General features: G+C 43.6%; 1 protein-coding gene across 2 annotated transcripts in view; it reads right to left on the bottom strand.

Annotated features, from left to right (window-relative positions):
- CREB3L2 (cAMP responsive element binding protein 3 like 2) overlaps positions 1-21,154 on the bottom strand; it is a 74,917-nt gene that overhangs the window by 30,328 nt on the left and 23,435 nt on the right. For both annotated transcript variants that reach the window (XM_032105429.1, XM_032105430.1), the window contains exon 2: positions 5,488-5,704. In XM_032105429.1, the coding sequence (XP_031961320.1) occupies positions 5,488-5,704 (217 nt within the window). The remainder of the gene's footprint in view (positions 1-5,487; positions 5,705-21,154) is intronic.

Raw genomic sequence — 21,154 nt, 5'->3', positions numbered from 1 at the left:
AAATAATGAAACCGAAGCCCTCAGAACTGCTGCGACAAAAGAGATACTGTTTGACTATCAAACATTGGGGTCCTTTTTAAAGTGCCAGGAGAGAAAATTAAATAAAGGGGCAAAGATGAGCAGCAGTGACACACAGTAATCCCAATGCATAGCAGAAATTGCTGTTTTCATAACAAATGACCATCATTCATATCAGCACCCCCTCTTTGACCAGTGTGGAGTCCATGAAAAACCCACAGGTAATTTGTATCACTATCAAAGTTACTAAGATAGAAACGAAGACCCATCCACATATACATGGGAGACAGGAACAGACTGAGGTGGTAGCTAGATTTACAGCCTTAAAGTTGGATACCATTAATGTCCTATATAAGATTATGGTTTTTTTCTTTTAAGGTATGCGAAAGTTATCCACAGAAGCACTGTGGTCAAATAAAACAGTTCTTTCTCTCATGTCTGAATTTTTCTCCTCACACCTCACACAGATGCTGTGAAGGCAGATCTGTATTATGGCTTCAACACACATGAAATGGACTTGATGCTCACAGTGCATAACTAAGTGAGCACAAGCTGTCAGTGCAACACTACAGAAAAAATGAGATCACTGGTCTCACAAACAGCAGCACTGGAAGTGGGAGGAGTATTCCCATAGTATGCATCATGAGGGAAACTATTCCTGGGTAATCAGTTCCTGTAGTCACTTGACAAAGAGTTTGGAGAAGAAACTGAAAATGTCCCTATATTGAGAAAGGCATGGCAACAGCTGAAGGTCCAGAAGATTCCACACCTAGGGGGAAACACCAAGGAAGTGCAGTTCATTTAGACTGTATCCCAGCAGAAATCAAGAGGGAACTCAATCATGGCCTACAAACACCTAGAGAAAGAGGTTTCAGAGAGCAGATGGTTCTTTAAAAGGAATAAAGGCTATAATGAGATCTCATCTATGTAGAACTGGAAGCTAAAGGAGGCCAGACTGCAAATAAAGCTGACAATTATTAACAGTAACCGTGTAAAAATGCCCACCTCTAAATCAAAACTAACATCTTTCAGACATGCTGCTGCTCAACTAGGAGTTACAGGGTTGATGCAGAGTGACCTACTGAGATTGTGGACCTTGGACATATAAAAGTTCAAAAGTCTTCTCATACTTTAGTATGAATTTAGTTTTTCTCATACAAAACAATGCTTTCAGGCATTTGGTGAGACTCTTGGGGTGTCCTGTGCAAGGCCAGGAACTGGACTTGATGATCCTGATGAGTCCCTTCCAACCCAGCACGTTCTATGAGTTTAAAACTGTATATGGTGACAAGGATCGACTGCTACCTTTCCACATAAAAATCACTCAAATACAGGCCATTCCCACTAAATGGCTTTCTCCTCATTACCTAAATAAACACACAAAAGAAAAAACAGACACAGAAAAAAAGTTGCAGGAATGTGCTCTCAAAAATTATCAGTATGGCTTTGACAGCAACTTTTGAAAGCACAAGTGAATTTCTTTGTTCATTTCTGTTTTCTTTAAAGTCAGGGCAGAGGAGATTCCCATTTTCATTGTTCACAGTGCATTGATTCAGTATTTGGAGAAAAGACAAAAGCTAGACATACCTCTCTATATATAGGCTATATAAAAAAATAAAACTAGGGTATGTAATATAACCTACTATAAATAATAAAACTCCTATGACTTACACATACACCATGGACACACATGTATATTATATGTGTGCATACATATGGTTACATACAAAATCTATGAAGACCAGCGTGAGCCTCAAGCCCAGAGATGCCTCTATGCAGAGACAGCACATGACACTGATTACTGCTTGTGAACTCCATACCTAAGCTAGGGTTTTTGTGCACATAGCCCTGCCTGAGATGAGGGCTGGATTTAATGTTGAAGGGTTACTTGCACCGGAGAAGTGGGAGCCATGGTTTTTGGGGTTTTGTTTGGTTCATTTGGGTTTCTTATTTGTGTTTTTCTTTTTCAAACCATGTAGGGAGATGGACTTGAAGTTTAAAAGCTGAAAAAGAAAATTCAAGTTTTAAAAGCACATTACAGAAAAACATAACGTCAGCAGTAAAAAACCCAGTAACAATACAGGTTACAGTCTGGGGCCAGCCCTAGTTTTGGCACAGCCAGGAGTAAAATAGAAACACACCATTTCAGCAATCAGTCTGTCAAACCTTCAGCCAAGACAAGTCTCTTCAAATCCAAAAGTAACTTCAAAGCATTCCTGAGCAGGAAAGCACCAACAGGAGGGGCAGGTGGGGACCCAAACTAGTCTCAAAAGCAGAGCCCTCCAGGGACTGGGAAAGGAATGCACCCAGCCACCTAGGCACAATCTGAGGAGACACAGCATACAAGTGACTGGTCAGCTGTCCACTGTCTCTGCCCTGCCAGGCTCACAAAGTAAAAAACACCAGAAAAATCAAACATACACCCACCATGAAACACCCCCAGCACCTGAGCTGATCTCAGAGGATGAAGAGCCCCACAGAGATGCTGCAGGCTCTGCCTTCACATTCCTGCTTACACACCAGCCCCTCAGTATTACCTGTAGTCAGCTGCCACCTATGCATCTCACATGTCCAAAACACGGGACAGCCACTATCCCAAAGTCTGTGCCTACAGCTAACAAGATCAATGGGAGGGCAGGGAAGGAGCCTACACTGACATCTCAAGTCAGAAGGGGGATAACCATAGTGCCTGCTGAAACTTGGGTCTTGCCTTGCTCCTGGCTCTCTGACCCACAGCCCTCCCTTGCTAAAAGGCTGCAGAGACTGGAAAACTGAAGACGAACCTGCACCGACCGTAACAGAAAATTAGGCTTCTTTCCCCATTTCTTTACAACTGTCAGAAGTGAATCTGTGCCCCAAAAGGCTGCGATGCACAGCAAGAGATCTCCTTTACCCATCAGCCATATGCTCAGTCTGCCCTGCCAGCTTCTTCATGTCCTTTCAAGAGCATTTTCCACTCCACAGCTACCCACTGTCCTTCTCCACAGCCACTCTATAGTTGTTTCAAAAACCCCAGGGCTCAAAACTAGAAAGCAGAAACCTGGTGGGCGAGACGGGGCAGTGCAGCTGGTGTGGAGAGCTGGTACACAGAACACAGCCTCCTTTTTTGTGCTGCAGCCTGAAGCCTTCCCCAGGCCATATGCCTTATTCACCAGTTCACGCAAACAAAAGTGATCAGCCAGCTGCAACCAGGCAGGTCAAGCCTATAAATCCCTCTCCCTCTAGTATCTTTAAAGTTTATGCAAAACTGAACCTATGAATAGATTCTCATCATGGAGAGAAACCAAATAACTAAATGCCAGATGTCTTGTACACATGTGCTTTAAAACTGACACCTTCAGAGACCCCACACTAGCAACAGGCTGCAAGTATTCAAGAAAGTTATTCTGTACAAAGTTGAGGAAATGGCCTCAATGCAGTGAAGTCAGAAGAGTAAGTGGAGAAAACCAGTGTTTGGACTTTGATTTTCTGGACACTTAAATGTGTTCTCACATTGAACTTAACGGGACTTCTCGGAAAAGTTAAACCCAGGCTTATGAGTTTCATAGGTTTTACAGTTCTAGCTCCTTTTAGAAAAACTTTATATAAGATTTACAATTACAGGAATAGGTCAATTCAGCAGCTGCAGAAATTACAGTAATGGCCAGGCAGTGGCCAGCAAGAAACAGCTCACAGGAGAAGTTACTCGTTCCCTGGCAGGAGTGGGCAGGAAAATGGAGTCAGAGCAACCAATCGCTCCACCATAATGGCTGAGAGGAAACATTAAATAACATTTTCAATGAGGTTTTGGGAGACTTGGGAAAAAACAAAAGACAGAAATAGACACTGAATGGCTTAAACCTGTCTTGAAGATCGTGTGCTGAACAAAGCTGGCCTTTTTCTCAGCCTCCATGCAACTCCTCAAAAACCACTACAGAATCATGAAGCCTTGCCATGGAAAAAAGCATGAAAACACTACAGCTGTAAGAGCTCACCAATCTGCCCAGTGGGGTGAGTATTTGGAGAACGTAAATTTTTTGGACATTCTATATGTGTCTCTCGGCCTCTGCCACTCCACAAAACCCCTCCCAGTTCCTCAGCAGCAGAGAGATGGAGGTGGAGGTGCTGGAGCACATGGACCTCCACCTCCATATCCTCTACTTTCTGGTCCCCAAAAGGACACTGGTGCTCTCAGTATCTGTCCTCTTACTCCATCAAGGGAACTGGCCTTCATCAGAGTTGTCAGGAGCACTGTGCACCTTCACTATCTAATAAGAGACGCTTTCAACTGCCAGTGTCAAACCCTGCAGTACTGCCATCCACAAAATCCTCTTTTCCTGCTCTCACAGATTCAAGGAATGAAAAATCATCAGGGTGATGCCTTTGAACATCTATCAGACAGCCAGGTTCACTCTATTACTGCAATTTCCTTAAGTATTTCTCTGAGTTTCACTGTTTTGAAGTCAAGAGGTATGGAAAGGTTGTGGGCATGATTCTGGGGTTAAGATTAAATAAAATCCCAAATACCAAGAACAACTTCTCCTCCTCCTCTCTTATGAAACACTCTGCAGAGTGAGCATAAGATGAAATGTTTTCCATTCATTTGCTATTTTTAAACCCACTTGTTAATGTTTCTTGGCTTTTTAAAACATCATTTGACTACAGCTCTATTACAGTGGTCTCAGCAGTATGAATTTCTTCAGGAATTTTCCCCAAAGGAAACTCCCCTCACTTTTAGCCTAGTTTGAAGCTTCTCCCTATTAACTTCCAGAAAAGCTTGGTTTCTCATGCTCCTTCTTTTTTTCCCTGCCACAATTAATGTCTCTTGTATGTGTTAATTTTAAAATATTCACATAAAACAGCTAGGAAGTATAAAAATGGAAGACTTTCTGCAGGTGATGTTTCCCAGTCATTTCCAAAACCCCTGTCCCACACTGAAAATCCTTCTCACAGGTTTTATTAGTTGTCCTCTTGTAAAATCTCTAACAGATTTCATTTTGTCCCAACAGAGCACTTGGGACTACAGAACTGTCAGCCTTTGAAGACCTGTCTGGTGGATCTTCACAAACAGCTTAGCTTGTCAGTGCTTAGCCACAAGCACTAATCTCTCTCCCTTTTATTGTAATGCAGCTTAACACTCCACTGCTTTGTACTGTAAAGCTAATGGTGAAGACATAAACTAATTATTAGGAGTTAAAGCCTGACATTGCAATTATTCCTTATAGTTACCAGATATTCATGGTCTTGCTCCTCCAGAACAAGCTTCTTCACACCAGAACAAGCAGCTTGGATCTCTTCCTCCCACCATTCTTGCCTTTCCCCTTTTTCCCCTCCAGATGTTTATAACTGCTGAATTACAGATAACTGTTAAAAATGCTATGGGTTTTCATCATTTTCTATGCATCACCATTTTCCACAGCTACAGTTCCACCAGGAACATTTCGTTACTGCATCATCACAACAAATGAACATGGGCTCAGCGTGTTGTACCTTCAGTAAAGTTGTCATCAGTAGAGATGTGGGTCAAGGGAGACTGAGGTCGAGAGTCCCCACAGAGGGAATAGCTGTGTTCTGCCTGGATGAGGGGCGCTGGGGACGCCGGAGACAGTTCCACTTCCATTATTTCATTCTTCTCAGACAAGAAGGGATCATTCAAGAGCTGGCCTAGGACATCAGGTGAAAATTCATCCAGGAACTCTGTGAAGTGCTGTGGAGACAAAAAGGCAGGGGAAAGTTTATCTCCTTGCCTGTCTGTCATGCCAACCACGGGAGAGAATAGATCGGAACAATTCTATATGTGCACTGGTCATCCGTGCCAGTCAGCAGCAGGATCTACCAGCCCTAACAACCTCCTTGTCCAATCACTACTTCAAGCTGAAGAGCTACAGCTAGAACAAAAGTCCTCTCAGAGGCATACATTACAACAGAAGAGCCTGTCATTAAACTGCAACAAAAATGGGAAATGGAAGCATGGTACTCATGTCCTGAAGCAGCCTCCTCCTGCCACACCAAAGGTACACACTACAGTGCGACACCAAAAATGGGAAAGCACATTTTTCCCAGACAGAGTGAAAGATCCTGCAGGAGCTATCACCTGAACATTTTGTGCGTGGAATAGAATATAGGGGGTTAATGTTCACTGTAGCACAGAACAAAAATGAAACACATTCCAGCACAAACTTTGACACCACACACGACTATTTTAGCTGTGCAGAACATTCTGTGTGCTCCAGGAAAACGAGTCCATGCATATCCACAGCCAAGCTATTAACACGCTTGCTATGAAATGGGTTTCCTGACTGATTTATGTATCTATTTTAGAAGTAGCATTCTACCTAGAGCCCACACCCAGCTTCTAGGCCCCAGAGCTAAAGCTCCTGACAGCCAGTACTAATAACCACTTTGTCTATTGCACTGAATTCATTACACCAGCAGCACGTTAGATCTGTATGTAGCAGAGTAACTTCATGTTTGTTATTCAAAATGAGCACAAACCAAACCTTGCAATCTATTTCCTCCAGACCCCAGTGCAGTTCCCATCAAGCCAAAAACTTTGTCTCATCTCGTTTCCAATGTCAGAAAACTGTATCTTTGACAGATGAAAAATCTGCACTGCAACAAATCATTTCTGTTCATCTCATTCACACAAAGAATTCTATTTTTGTATAAAAATACTTGCACAGTGAATTGTAATGAGATTTTCTGAACAATGAGGCATTATCTACCATCTTATATAGGAATCTTTGTCGGCTGAGGCATGATGCTATAAAAGTCTAGGTTTGATTTGTTTAGTTTTTGCAAGCAGAATTGATCTTGGCTCTTCATCTTGCTCTCTCCTGCAGAAACAAACACTGAAATTCAAGATTCAGCTTCCTGTAGGCTAAATTAAGAATTAAACAAGTCAATATTGTATAAACCCACAAGGGAAGCGGTGTGCTCACACCCTCATGCACTCACATTTCACAATTCCAGCAGCACCTGTGGCCTTGAAGCCTCATGCTGAAAACCCTGAGCACAGCCAGCTCTCACAAAGTTCCTTGGATGTTCAAGCACCTCTTCCGAATGCTAACTGTGCCTTTTTTCTAAATCAGTAAGTCTTGAGTCAATTCTGACTCTGAGGAAAAGAAAATATTGACTGAATACAAGGCAATAAACAGAGAACCACAGTTGCTATGCTGGAATAACAAGCTAGCTCAAGAAAAGCCTTTACAAATGGCAACAAAGATTTGTAGTCTCATATTTACTTACTGTAAATGATAACGCTAATAAACAAACTCTTAAAGGACTCTGCAAGAGGATCATGACCACCTTAGAAAGCCTCATTTATTTTAATTTTGATACCCAAGGACTCACTAGCACTTCACAACCAGGTGCTTCCCAGCAAGGATAGAAGTATAAACTACAACACCCCACTATGCAAAGAAGAAAGAAAAAGGATGCACAAGAGTAGCTGAACAGCCTGGAGCATCAATAAAACACTGAGTAAAACAAGGTAGGCAGCCATTAATGTGTAAACAAGGGACAGAAATACTTCCCAGCCATGAAAGAAGTCAAGGATGAACCTATAAAAAAGCAGTGCCTTTCTTAGGGACAATGTTTTTCCCTCCAGTCTACACATTTCTTTTCATTTGGAGTAACAGCAAGAGTCAATTATATTTGTTTACATAATTTCCTAAAGCTGGAGCATTTCTTTCTTTCCAATGCTTGCATGCATTACTCAGACTGATGAGTAGCAGATGCTGAAATATGGCTGCTACAATATTTGTACCGTGGTTTCTACTTGGAGCTACTTTACCACCAGCATCATCCAATTTCAGGATGTCATCCTTGAAAATATCATACCTACATATTGACTTAGTCTGACACTACTTAGATGTTATAACTTAACTGAAAGAAACATGGCCACAGGCTACTCAGCTGTTTTTGGCAAATTCACAAATAAAGACTTTTATCAGCCTTCTGTCTATCACTGTTTTGATATGGAATAAAAGCTTATCAAATGCTATTTTACTTTTCCATTTGACTGAAGTTAAGTCCATCAGATTCTTTTTTTTTTCCTTTCTGAATGGGGAATTTCCCTAAAACCACTTCAGAAAAAGCAAAGGAGGAAACAAACATTCAACTTCAGAAAACCAGAGAGAAAGAGAACCTTGGGGTGAGGAAGGATGTTCAACATGTTCGTCAATATTTGTGCTTTCTCCTTTTCACATGCCGCTGCAAAGCAGCAAGCTGTGAGCAAGAAAAGAATATGCATTTATAACAGAATTGTCCGATAGCAAATAAATGGTTGGTTTCTAAAGTGATTTTCTAGTTTCATTATAATTCTCAAGTTTAGTTTTAATGCTCTGTGATATAATGTTGAACACTGGTTCATAGAGAAACCTAAAACAACTGCCACAGGTCAGGCTCTGCAGCTACTGAACTCACCAAACAGACAATTTTAGGGATCTGGACTTCTCATTCTGTGATTATAAAAATCACAGACTCCTTGATTTACAGGAATCTTTCATATGTTATACACTTCTCTACTACAGTGAATGCTTAAAGCTAGATCACCTTTTGTCCTTAATAAAACAATTGTCTCATTGAAAGTGGCTCCATTTGCTTAGAGAACTAAAGAAGAAAAGGCATTTGAGCAGCAGCTAAAGCAGAAACCATCCGGGGGCAGTCAGGCCTCCAGCTCTGCAAAATCTCCACCTACACCTAAGCTGCTCCTTCTGTCTCTTCAAAGCACGTTCTCCCATTGCCAACGCCCCCCCCCACCCCATCCTCCCCTCTCTGCTTCCATATGCACCTCAGCGGTCATCAGCCACTTCCATAGCTGGAAAGCCCCAAAATAACCCTCAGTTTTGACACAGCAGCAACCACCCCTGCAGCCAGGAACAGGAAAGGGCAATTTGGGAAGGAAACTGAGACTTTTACCCTTAGAACCTTTTTTGCTTGCAAAAGAAAGAAATTCTTTGTCTATGGCTTTCAGCTGGGCATCTTTCACCCAGAGAGCTCACCTTTACAGAAATTTTAAAAAGAGAGGAAAGAGCACTTGCACTGAGAATCTGCCTTTTTTTCTTCTTTTCCCTTTTTGTTGTTAATACCTCTGTAGACAGCCCAGCTGCCAGTTTCCTGCTATCCTCACACCCCACTGGCAGCCTCAGCACTAATTGCAGACATGTGTTGGTACAAGGAGTCTGTTTGAATTATTAAACTATTCTCACCACATAGCAAAGAGCTGTGTTCAGCTGGGATTTTAACCTCTGTAAAAAGTCAGGGATTTAGGACAGATGTTACCTTATCTTCCACCTCCCCTTCCCCCAGAACCCTGAAAAGACAAACAAAACAGCAGCACTCCTGTTTACACACAGAAAGCAAACTGCAGCCCCGTGGAGTTTCAGCACTCATCTGGCTGAACATTGGCTCATGCCTTTATCCTGGGTGTTTTTGGGGAACACAAACACCTCCAGACATCACGTTGCAGTAAGCAAACAGAGGAAAGCTCTCACATCCGGGTGCACAGGGGATTTTTGGATAGCTCTTCGAAAGTAGTATTTGGCTGCAGACCAGCTGTGCCGCGGGCTGCAGCTCTCCACAGCATCTGCCTGTTCCTGCCACACAAAGGCCCTTTTCTCCAACTGCCTCGGGGACCAGGGCTTTTTTTCCCTCTTGTTTGATCAAATGAAGATCTGTGAAGTAAAACACTCAGGTTTTGCTAGGTGCATGGCAGTGCTGGCTTCTCCACCAGCTGACCTGAAGCCAGATGAGAGCAGCACTACCCCAATTAGTCGTTTGAAGAGAAGACACTACCATGCCTAAAAATGAAAGTCATCTTCAGAAAACTGACCTTCTAAGAACCCATTAAAAAAGAAACGCAGAGAAGTCAAGAGTCCCAAATGACACTTCACAATTATATTTATATTTTTAAACAAGCAGCAGGCCTTGCAGAGCCTGGAAAGTGCACTGCATCAGCTGCCAGTCCCACACACCGACTGCAGCAGCAGAATCCCACCTTCTCCAGCAGAGCCACCCCAGAGGAGAGCTGCAATGACAGCACCCTGGCACACTGCAAAACAAACCCTGCTCTCCCAGCAGACCAGGGCAAGGCAGCCATGCAACGTGACTGGGTTATAACCACCCACAAATATTCCAGGTATTACCCTCCTGGGAGTTAGTGGCTCCCTCCTGGCTCACCCTGAAGTCTCCCCACCCTGGAGGGATCAGTCACCCCTCCACAGGAGGAACTGTCAGGTACACAATAGGCACTCATGGGATAAAAAAATATCCCACCATCCACCTGTAGGTACAAAACAGCCTGGGTTTTATGTCTTTATTCTACTGTAAAATCCTTCAATGTCTATTCAGTAACTATACTGAAATTCTCTCATTTGTGGGAGACTATGAAGAGTAACCCAAAACTGGTATTTGAAACCAGCAAAGAGATCCACTGTAAGAGCAGACACGATTGTTTGCAGTCTCACACCACCATTTACTCATTTTAAGCACAAAAAAAAAAAGTGGTCAGATTTAAAAAAATCCTCTAAGTGAATAACATACAGGTTGTGTCACCAGCAAAACAAATGCCACGAAATTCAGAGCCAATAGATTTACATGGTAATTAAATCTGCACATCTTCCCAGCTTGCTCAGGTTACACAGTTGGAAATGCTGAAGTTCATGCTGAGCAAATCTCATAATCCCCCCCATTATGTACACATGTATGCACACACTTCCATTGCAAACACTCAAATATTCCACCCCACAACCAGCAAAGAAGACATGCATTTATTTTTAACTAATCAGGGGGATTTTTCAAGAACCATGCTTACTCCTTTGCCTTTCCATCTTCCAAAATATTCTTTCACTTTCCTCTTTAACAACCCCCATCAAAAAAAGTATTTTGTATTTAAAAAGATAACTAAAACCTAAATGAAACTCTTTAATAGACAGGACTAAATATGGGTTAAAAGAAAGAAAAACAAAAGACAAAGAAAGAAAGAAGCTCTTGTGCAGTCGAGGCAAGAGTGAGAAATAACCCTCAAGATCAATCTTTTAAGTCCACTGCCTGCAAGCAGAGAAAAGGATGCTATTGCTCATTCCTAGCCCAAGTCTCTTGGGAGTCATGCAAAATAGGAAAATCCTTCTCACGTTCCCCTGCCCTTCCCCCAGTGCATAGCTCTTGGATCTAGCCTAACTTTTCAATAGGCTGGGTGCATGTTTTGCTATTTCCCACCCTCTCCCCAAAAAGCAAAAGCCAGAGGAGTGAGTCACTGGGGCCAGAGCAGTGAGTCAGTGAGCTGGAAGCCCTTCAGAAAGGCTCCCCCCCATGTGAGTCCCTGACTGAGACCTCAAAGTACATTATTAATTCTGGGTTGCAAGTTACCATTTGGAATATGCTCTCAGGTCAGATGTAGCTGTTCTTTTGTCTCAGCTCTTCCCCACCCACTCCTCCATCCCTTTTTTTTTTTGCCAGCTTGAGCAGCACAACCACAGAACACTAAACCCCTCCATTACTTGTCCCCATGCCCTTCCCCTCACCCAGAGAGCAGCAGGGTCACAATTCTTTACCCCCAGCGACTGCAGAAGCTGCAAGACAGGCCTGACTGACCCATCTGCATCTCAGGAGCCTCCAAGCCACCAAGAGCAGGGGCAAGCCTCTCCCTGCCACCTTCAGCTAGTAGTGTGGCGCACACTACACAAGGAGGGGAACTCAGCTTCCAAAACTTAGTCACTGGGGTCTCCAATGACTTTTGGCACCCACGCAAGATACCTGAAGAGACCAGTTATGTGTTAAAAGCTATGTAGTGAAGACAAGTATGTTTGGTTGGTTTGTTTGGGGCTTTTTTTGCCCCAGCTATGCTCCAGGAATGCAGTGCCAGTGATAAATATTTGCTGTGAGATAATAATAATTTGCTTGGTTACACCCCAGGTATACCTCCAGGCTCTACGGAAGGAACTTGCATTTACTGCAAGTTTTACATGAAACTAGTGTCTTCTGTGTAACTCACTGTGTTAAGCAAAAAAATAAACAGTGAAGAAAGTTTTACAGTTCAACAGTGGGCATATTTAGGGTCTTGTTTGCTGCCTGAGAGCTCGGCAGCAGGGACAACACATTTTGTTGCTGCACAGCTGGTTTATCTTACAGCCACTTTTTAAAGAACATGGCTGCTCCAGTTCCCTCCTGACAGGAGACAGATCTTAACAATATAGGAGAGTTTTACACCGTTTGGGCACACTACACTTGGCTTCATTTAACATCTTCCCTCAACATAGCAATGGGAGGGCATGAAAGCAAAGAAAATTAATCTCAGGCCTCAGGTAACAGCATCCCTTGTTGATGAGTACAGATGAGCCCTTTGTAAAGGGCACAGCCAGCACAATTCCTGTATTTTAAACAAAATCTACTTGCATGCATTTTAGAGATCACAGAATATCTCAAGTTGGAAAGAACCCGTAAAGATCAAGTCCAACTCCCAGCTGACTTTAGAGTTATAACAGGAAGGAGGAAAAGATAACCACTGATAATACTGCTGCTGTCCAGCTATCCTACATGGACACAAAGGATGGCTAGCACCATGTAGTTCAGGGATGGTTCCTTAGAACAGGGATGCTGTAACCTGCCCTGCAGGCCAGTGACAGCTCGCTCATCTGCTCACCCTGCAAGGTCCTGGTGCAGCTCCCACAGGTTAAGCAGCACTTGAAGTTCCCAGCCCCTGTCCACAGGCATGACCTCCCAGAAATAAAACCCTGCCAGTGGGCACACTGTTAGGAGACCTCAGAAAAATCATAACTTCACATCTAAGTTCCCATTAGTGCAGAGGGTCTTCTGCAGAACACAGATGCTTTCCAGCTCAGCTGTTTCATGTTTAAAGTGTTCTCAACAGCCTCCTCCATGAGGACCAAATTAGTGTCCTTCAAAGGAGGATCTTTCAGTAGTCTGACTGCTATAGGTAGGAAACAACTTCTGCTCTATCAGCAGTGCTTGCTAGTCCTGACTGACAGGACACTTGACATTTAAAATAAAAATCCTTATTTTCTTCTTCAACAGTGTTTCTTCTTTAATAGTTGCAAAGTTTAAATGGCAGGGTTCCAGCTTGAAGGAGCCATCGTTCTCTCTTTTTCCTAGCACTGGCTGCAAACCTACCCACCACCCATTAAAATCCTGCTCTTTAATTAAAGCTGTCTGTTATTACAAAACAAGTAAGGCTTTATGATCAGTATTGGCAGCTTAAAGAGAGATTGGGCATTTTATATCACAAAAGAGTTAGTAGGCTTTGTTTTACAGATTTATAGTACTGAGTATGGGGGGTGTTCTGCTGCCTTGTTTGTTTGTTTTTAAGAATAGAAGCATAGAACCTGAGGCTTGAAAAGACAAAAATTTAAGCTCCTCAGTGTTTATTTAGACACTCTTCAGTTTTGAAGAGTCAGACTATCAAGTGCCTAAATGCAGACACCCCAAGCTGATTATCGAAAATATGAATCAGCTTTTATAAAAACTGCCAAAAATTCATACACTGAATGGTTGAAATTGCAGATGTGTGTATAGTTTAAAAAATAAAAAACACACCATGCACATATAACCCTTTCTTGAACTCAAGAAACAGGTGCTTGAGAACAGTGGAGGGAGAAAAAAAAACGGAGTGCTTTTGTGAAACGAATGTAAAGAAATCCACAGGTCATATTGCCTGGAGGATGAACTGCCCAGCCTGATGCAGAACTCAAGGATCAGCAGCCTTTGGCTAGCAATGACCTTAGCTGCCACAGGGTTTAGACCCTGCCCAGCAGAATTTCTGTCTCAATCACACAGGTATCTACTATCAGGGCAGAAGGAGAAACAGCACTGGCAGGACTTTGTGTTCAGTGCTGCTGTCACTGAGGGTTACACATTAAGTACCGTGCACTAAAAAAGCTGGTTGTGTGTCAAATACTACTCCAGTGTGTGATCTCAGCAGACAGTGAAACAAACAACCTTTCCAAACAAGTCTTCTACCTTGCTTTCAGTAGAAACATCCTGGAGTTTGATCTGGCGTATCTCTCATCCTTCCCATAAGCTTGCACTAAGCCCAGACACCAAGGATGCATACAGAGCTAGTACTCTGTCAACAGCAGGTATCATCACAGATTTCCCATCCCTGACTGTCAAAACGTTTCCAGCTTACAACTTTGTAGCAAGTTTCATGTCAAACCTGCTACTGGCCCAGCAAGCTAATGAGCAGCAGTGTGACAGCACTTGATGGTGACAACACTGGGGAAGAACATCCCCACCTTGTACCTGAAACAGAACATGGTTTTTAAAGCCATGACACTGGAGCTGCTCCAGATGAGCCAGCCCTACCAAACCCATCCCACAGCAAAAAGGCTTGCATTTTGAAGCCACCCCCAGTGGTCCTCTGTACCATGAGAGATGGATACTTCCAGACACCCACGTTGGACTTGTACAGCCTTAACTCTGCAGAAATTCACACAGGAACCCACAGAAATGGTTTTGGCACCTCATTTTGTATGGACCAGTACTTCCATCAGCACTGGTACTCTGGGACCCTTCCTCTGAGGAAAGACGCATTTCATTTTATGTCAAAACAAGAGTGCGGGTGGGTCACTTGGTTTTGACTCGTGTCAAAGGCAGACAAAGTTTGTTTTGAAGCCCTGCTGAAAGCTGCAGAAAGGCAAAAAGGAGACAGGATATGAACAAGATCAAATAAATATACAATTACAAGCACATGTAGCATGCATCTAGACAAATTGTTTTAAGACACCCCATACTTGAGAGCTGCTGTTCCACTTCCTATGACAAGCCTTTTGTCACAGTGCCAGTAAACATTACTTCACTCAGCTTTATAAAAAATAAATAAATAAACAATGAGTGGTACTGGACTAAGGTTCAGGACCCAAAATAGCAGTAGATAGAAACATCTGTATCCTAAGACCAGGTTTTAAACAAAAACAAACTTGTGAGCTTGTATCTCCCCTCTGCATCCTTCCAGAGATGCAGGGACTTGTGGAACAGGTTATCTAGCAAGAGGTATGGTGGCTCTCTTTCCTCATGAGTCCTGGGAATACAGGGGAGACTCTCAAACCAGCATTGCCATCATTTGCCTGTGAACTGATCTTTCAGGTTCTTTCTTTAGCCCTCTCCCACTCAGAGCACCCCTCTCCTTCATCTCTACCTCCTCTCTGTACCTTCCATTTCCAGGCCTTTGCTCCCAAGCAGGTGAAAGAGAGGCCAAGCTACTCATCCCCTTGCAGGACATAAAGAAGATCAGCAGAACTGGGAATGAAGCTGCAAACTGTGGGCAAAGACTCTGGAGGAACAGAGCCAGAAAAGCAAGGGAGCAGAAGGGAAACAACAGGAGGAGGCAAAGTCACAGCACCTGGAAAGGGATAAAATAAACCAGTGACAGATAAGCAGCATATTAAGATTGTGCAAGAACTTCCTCCATCCCCAGCTGTGCATTTTCGCCAAGCGTCACTGCCTTTTGTGCATTGCCATTTAAATCTCAGCACATTACAGTGCTCACCCTCATGACAGCTCTGGACCTTCTCTCATTTGTTCCTCCCCACCTGAAACACAAAACCACTTCCATCTCACCATGGCAGGTGAAGAGAAAACCACACAGGGAAAACAAACATGCTTGCCATGGGAACATGAATATTATATATTTGGGCTAGTGGGAGAAAGGAAAAATTACCAAGAATTAACATAAATCAGAATCTAGAAGACAAGAAAGAGTTAATAGAAAATACAATTCAGAGGGAGAAGGCGTGCTTCTGAGTTTTTCAGGATCCAGAGGAATGTTAATTATAGATCAGGCCACTGCTTGGCTGCAGTTATTGGGGGAAGAAAAAAGAAGATCAAAATGTTTAATTGAATATTCCTGGGAGGGGGCGGTTCTGAATTACTGCTTTTTATATAAGAACAGATGATACAGCCATCCCACAGGATGCTAATGAAATGACTTTTATCCCAACAATAATGGAAGAGAATATGGAAACAGCTACTCAAAGTTGGCCATTTTAATTAGTAGACCTAGAAAACTTCCATCTATAAAGTCTAAACAGAGCTTCTAAGGAGCTCTTGAAACTATTTTCAGTAGGAGACAATACGGATGGACTGTAAAAGATAATATGAAAATATTTAAGTGTAAACAAGGCAACCAAAGTAACATCAAGTTAACCTACCTACTGTTTATGATGAAGGGAAGCGATGGAAAAGGGAAGAGAGTAGTTAAGAGTCCAAGAATTTCCAAAGGAAAGAAAAATCTAATTTATAATTCCACGATAACTGATAATCTAGTTTCTCAAATTTTATCTCTTTCTGAAATAATATTACAAGCTTAATACCTCTTGTACCATAAGGCAATTGACTTGGTGCTATACAAAACAAAGCCGGAGCGAGATGAAGTCAACAGGCCTCATTCCGTGTGACAAGGAAATCAGAAATCTCCATATGTGAAACAAAAATGAGCTGATCATGACACACATTTTCAGTGGGTTCCCACAGGGATCAGTTCTTGGCCCCAGACTCCAATATTTTATCAGTGACCTGAGAGGAAAAGCCTCTGAAGGTTGCAGATAATGCAGTATCAGCAGGGGCAGTGAGTAACAAAAAGGCCAGGTCACAAAAGCAAAACACAGAGAACTCAGTAAGCAGCCATAAACAAGAGACATGTCTTAAGTAAAGCTGAAGGTTAAAAAAAAAAAAAAAAAAAAAAAAAAAAGTATCTTATGGTGCAAAACCAAAAGGCTCCAAGTCACACTTGGGCAACTGACAATCAGAAGCCAAGACCCCAGGACTCTGGGAGAGACATGGCTGAAGAAACCCCTGTGGGACAGGTACCACAAGCACTGGGTCCTGGGGATGAAATACTGCAGATGTGTGCTCATACTCCAAATGCAGGAGACACCTGCTGCACTTCAGGTTGAGCCCCTCAGCCAGTGCTGGGGTTTCACACAGTTCCAGGAGCAGTCAAGCACTGGGGACTCTTGCAGGGCCATCCCACGCTGAGGGGCCAGCACCCAAAGAACAGCAGGGAGGTATTGCAGAAATTTCGCCTTTTTTATCTATTTAGGACTTCTTTTGTTTGTACTTGTTTCCTAAATGAGGCTTCATATTTAAAAGAAGTGTCCCTATAAAGCTCAACCCCCAGCTACAGCTTTGTACTGCAGCCTCATGCCAATCACACAAGTTGCTGCGTAAGTCTGTGCTCCCTGCAAAACCCAGAGCACATGAGTTTGAGGACTTCAGGAGACAGAGAGGTGTGAAGCACAAATTTCTCCGTGCTCATGGTGGATGCAGCTGCTACTGGCCACAGCCAGGCTCCCCTCCTACACCACCAAATGTCAAAAAAAAGGAAGTTGAACAACTGGAGAAAGTTCAGAGAATCACAAGAATCACTATAGAAAGGGAAATCTTGCCTCAAAATAAAAGCAAAGGAGAAAAGAAGAAACCAATGTATTCAGCTTATCAAAGAGGAAACAAATGCAGACCATGAATGTTCTTAAGTAATGAAACAGGGAATAAGACTCAAGAGGATGGCTCTACCAGCTTGCAGCTAAGTTTTCAAGCTGGAGCCAGATCCACTCACTGCGGTTCACATTATTAAAAAAGGGGAGAACAATCAATCATGAAGGAACAGTGTGAATTCTTCAACCCAAGCCATTCTTAACTGAAGACTAGAGACCGCCCTAAAAAGATATGCAGGAATTCAAACAGGAAACAATCTGGGGAAGTTTTATAGCCCTTGATTTACATAAGGTTAAAATAATTCATCATAATTGTTTCCTTTGGCCTTCTGGCAGCAAAACAAGGCTGTTTACTTGAATGGCAGCGTGCTCTGGAGAAACTGATGCAAACCCAGAGCTGGGAAACTTGCCGATACGGCTTTGCATTCCTGTATTGCAGATAACTTGATATCCTTATCAGGAAGGCAGCTGGGGAACACAGTTCAAGAACCCAGGTTTAAGACCAAAGGTTGTTCATGTTAGACACAACTGCCCCGCTTACAAGCCTGCTCCAAACACAGTGCTCAGCAAACTTCAAGTGGCCGGCACATCCCACAGCATTAGCCCACTGAAAGCCTTTTCCCTTGTTTGTTTTTAAGGCTGGGTTCTCCAGCTCTGCTGCACAAGTGAGTCAGCTTTCCTCCCCACACCAGAGGGCTGGTGAGGGCACTAGCTGGGAGACAGAGCCCCTACCACTTGCCATCACTCCAAGAGCCACACCTCAACAGCAAGCTGGGAGAGGGTCTCAGAGGAAAGATTTGGCAAGCTTGCATTGGATTTCAGGGTTTCTCTATCAAAGAGACTGAAAACACAAACACGCATGCAAACTATCCCGTCTTTCTGAAACTGATTTGTTCCTCAGGATCGGAGGGGCAGCTGCATCTGCAGCCACAGCACGAGCAAATGCCTGTGACAAACTGCGAGGACTCACAAGCCCAGAGCACTGTGATCATTTTCAGTGTCCACATTTAATTTCCACATCCAATAGATGGTCAGTTTCAGTGGTGATGGGAGACTCCCCATGAGGCCAAGCGAGAGGAATGCCGAGGTGCATGAGGAAATTAAAAGGGAGCTTCCATGTGAAGGGATTTGCTTCAAAAGAAGTCATTTAGTAGTTGCTCATTTCAAAGTCTCTTTTAAGTCTTCTAGTTAGTAAAGCTCCATGTGTCTGGGCATCTCTTTCAGGACCTATCATCCTTTCCAAGTGCCAAGTCTGCAGCAGCAGAAGGCTGCCGATAGCAGAGAAATCAAAGGCAAGTAACTTTACTCTTGCTTTAAATCTGACAAAGAGCATAAACACAAGCATGCAATGTGCAACCCTGTTCAAACACACAGAGAGAGGTTACTTGTGTTCCTGTTTTACATTAGAAACAAGCTTTTTTTTAAAAAAAGTTTTTAAAGCTTTTTTTAGTTTGATAAAGAAAAGCTTTAAAAGCAACCAGCTGACAGAATGGAAGGAGAGGGAGCATTTAAGGAAAGCAGGAGTTTCATCCAGTTTTAAAGATTAATTACAAGATTAATGCTAGCAGGCGATGTGAGTTTCTGGCACTGAAGCAGAAGGTGCTCCAGCCAACACCTCCAGCCAGCACACACACACGCAGCCCTGTGCAGCATCTTCCCCATCCACATCTCCCAAATGCTAGCACACAAACAAAGCCGCTTTCACTTGTAGCACTGAAATTTAATTAATTGGATATACCGAGCAAGAGAGTGAGCTGTGCAACGTGGAAGATGCCTCTCCTGAGACTGCTGAAAGAGCCTGCCAGCATCCTGGGGACAGCGACGGCACAGGGAAGTATCAGACATTGCATAAGCGAAGGCACACGTAATCGCTCATTCCCGCTATCCCAGCCAGGGCTAGCTCAGACCCCTGCCAGCCGCGGCCAAGATCTACTCCAGCTATTCAGAGGCGGCTGGGTGCCTGAATGGGGGAGAAAGGAGGGGAGACCCAGCCTGGGGATGTGCCTGGGTAAGGACATGGGACCTGTCCCAGCACCCAGCCAGTACCTTCAGGGGCCCCTTGGCTCCTGCTTGTGCAACCATTACCCCACAGCTTAGAAGCGAGGGGAGTAGGGTGGAAAATGTGGTTTTTCCAGACTTTATCAACACATTTTCCTTCTTCTAAGGAAAGAAATATGGCCTGGTGGTTAGAGGGCTGGGCAGGAGCTGCTGACCCACACTGCCTGGGCCTCTCATCCCCTGAGGCAAAGGCACCCTTTGCCCCTTCGTTCCACACACCCAAGGGCAGTAACAAAGCGATACTCTCCAGTCACAAGGGAGGGATCTCAAGGATAGTGGTACGGGAGATTGCATCACATTCAATGCCAAAATTATCAGGATCATAAGAAAACCAGAGACAGCTGGGACACAAAGAAAGCCCCTTGTTGCAGGGCACAGCACTGGACACTGCACCAAGGCCAGGAGTGAGAGACACACACACAAGCACTTGGAACTGTTTAGGTTGGAAAATACCTTTAAGATCATCAAGTCCAACCCAGCATTGCCAAGTCCAACACTGAACCTTGTCTTCAAGCGCCACATCTGCATATCTTTTAAAAATCCCTGGGGATGGTGACTCAACCCCTTCCCTAGACAGCCTGTTTCAATGCCTGACAACCCTGTTAGTAAAGAAAATTTTCCTGTTATCCAATCTAAAACCTCTTCTAGGGCAACTTGAGGCCATTTCCTCTTGTCCTACCGCTTGTCACTTGGGACAAGAGACCCACCCCACATTGCTATGACCTCCTTTCAGATAGCTGTACAGAGAGCAAGAAGGTCAACCCTGAGCCCCCTTTTCTCTAGACTAAACAACCCCAGCTTCCTCAGCAGTTCCTCATAAGATCTGTGCTCCGGATCCTTCACCCCCTCCACTGCCCATCTCTGGACTTGCTCCAGCACCTCAATGTCTTTCCTGTCGTGAGGACAAACACCGGATTCAAGATGCCACCTCAACAATGCCACATACAGTACTTCAGCCTCTGAGGGCTATCCAGAGGTAAAGTGCAAGCTCAGGAGCTCAGAAATCAAAATCTGTATTCAAATTTCAGGTGCTGTGATTTCTTCCATGCAGCCTGTAAGCCACATGTGGTGCATGGCCACACAAGACCCCACTTCCAGGCACCAACCCAGCACAGCCCCCCGCATTACACAGCTTACACAGAAAGCACCCAAAGGGAGGAAAATTCTCCCGCAGCTAAAGGAGTCTGTTTGGCTCTAGGGAAACACAGGTACAGAGCCAGAAAAATAATCAGGGGAACCTTGTACTGCTTATCAGCAATGTGTAAACTCCAGAGCCAGCTAGGACTATATATATATAGATATATATACATGTGTATGTGTGCTTGTGTGTTTGTGTGTATTAAATATAGATCATTTTTTTAACACCACACCGTTGGCTGCATTACATTTTGGATGAGCATCTGCTACAGACCATCTGGACTGGGAGGGAGGGAGACCAAAATGCTATGGGACTTTTGAGGAATTTGAAACTTGCAGCGGATTTTACACAGAAAACTGTTGCGTAAGGGACACTGACAAATGTGTGTTATCAGGAAGGTTCTTTAACTAAGACAAGGAAAAAAAAGAAAGAGAAGTGATCCTAAAACTGCTGCTTCCTGTGGGGGTTGGAGCTGGCTACAGACGACAGTACTGACTTCATAGCACTTAAA

This window comes from Corvus moneduloides, chromosome 4 (genome assembly GCF_009650955.1).
Source record: "Corvus moneduloides isolate bCorMon1 chromosome 4, bCorMon1.pri, whole genome shotgun sequence".
Classification (NCBI taxonomy): domain Eukaryota; kingdom Metazoa; phylum Chordata; class Aves; order Passeriformes; family Corvidae; genus Corvus; species Corvus moneduloides.
This window is presented reverse-complemented; position numbering and strand designations above follow the sequence as displayed.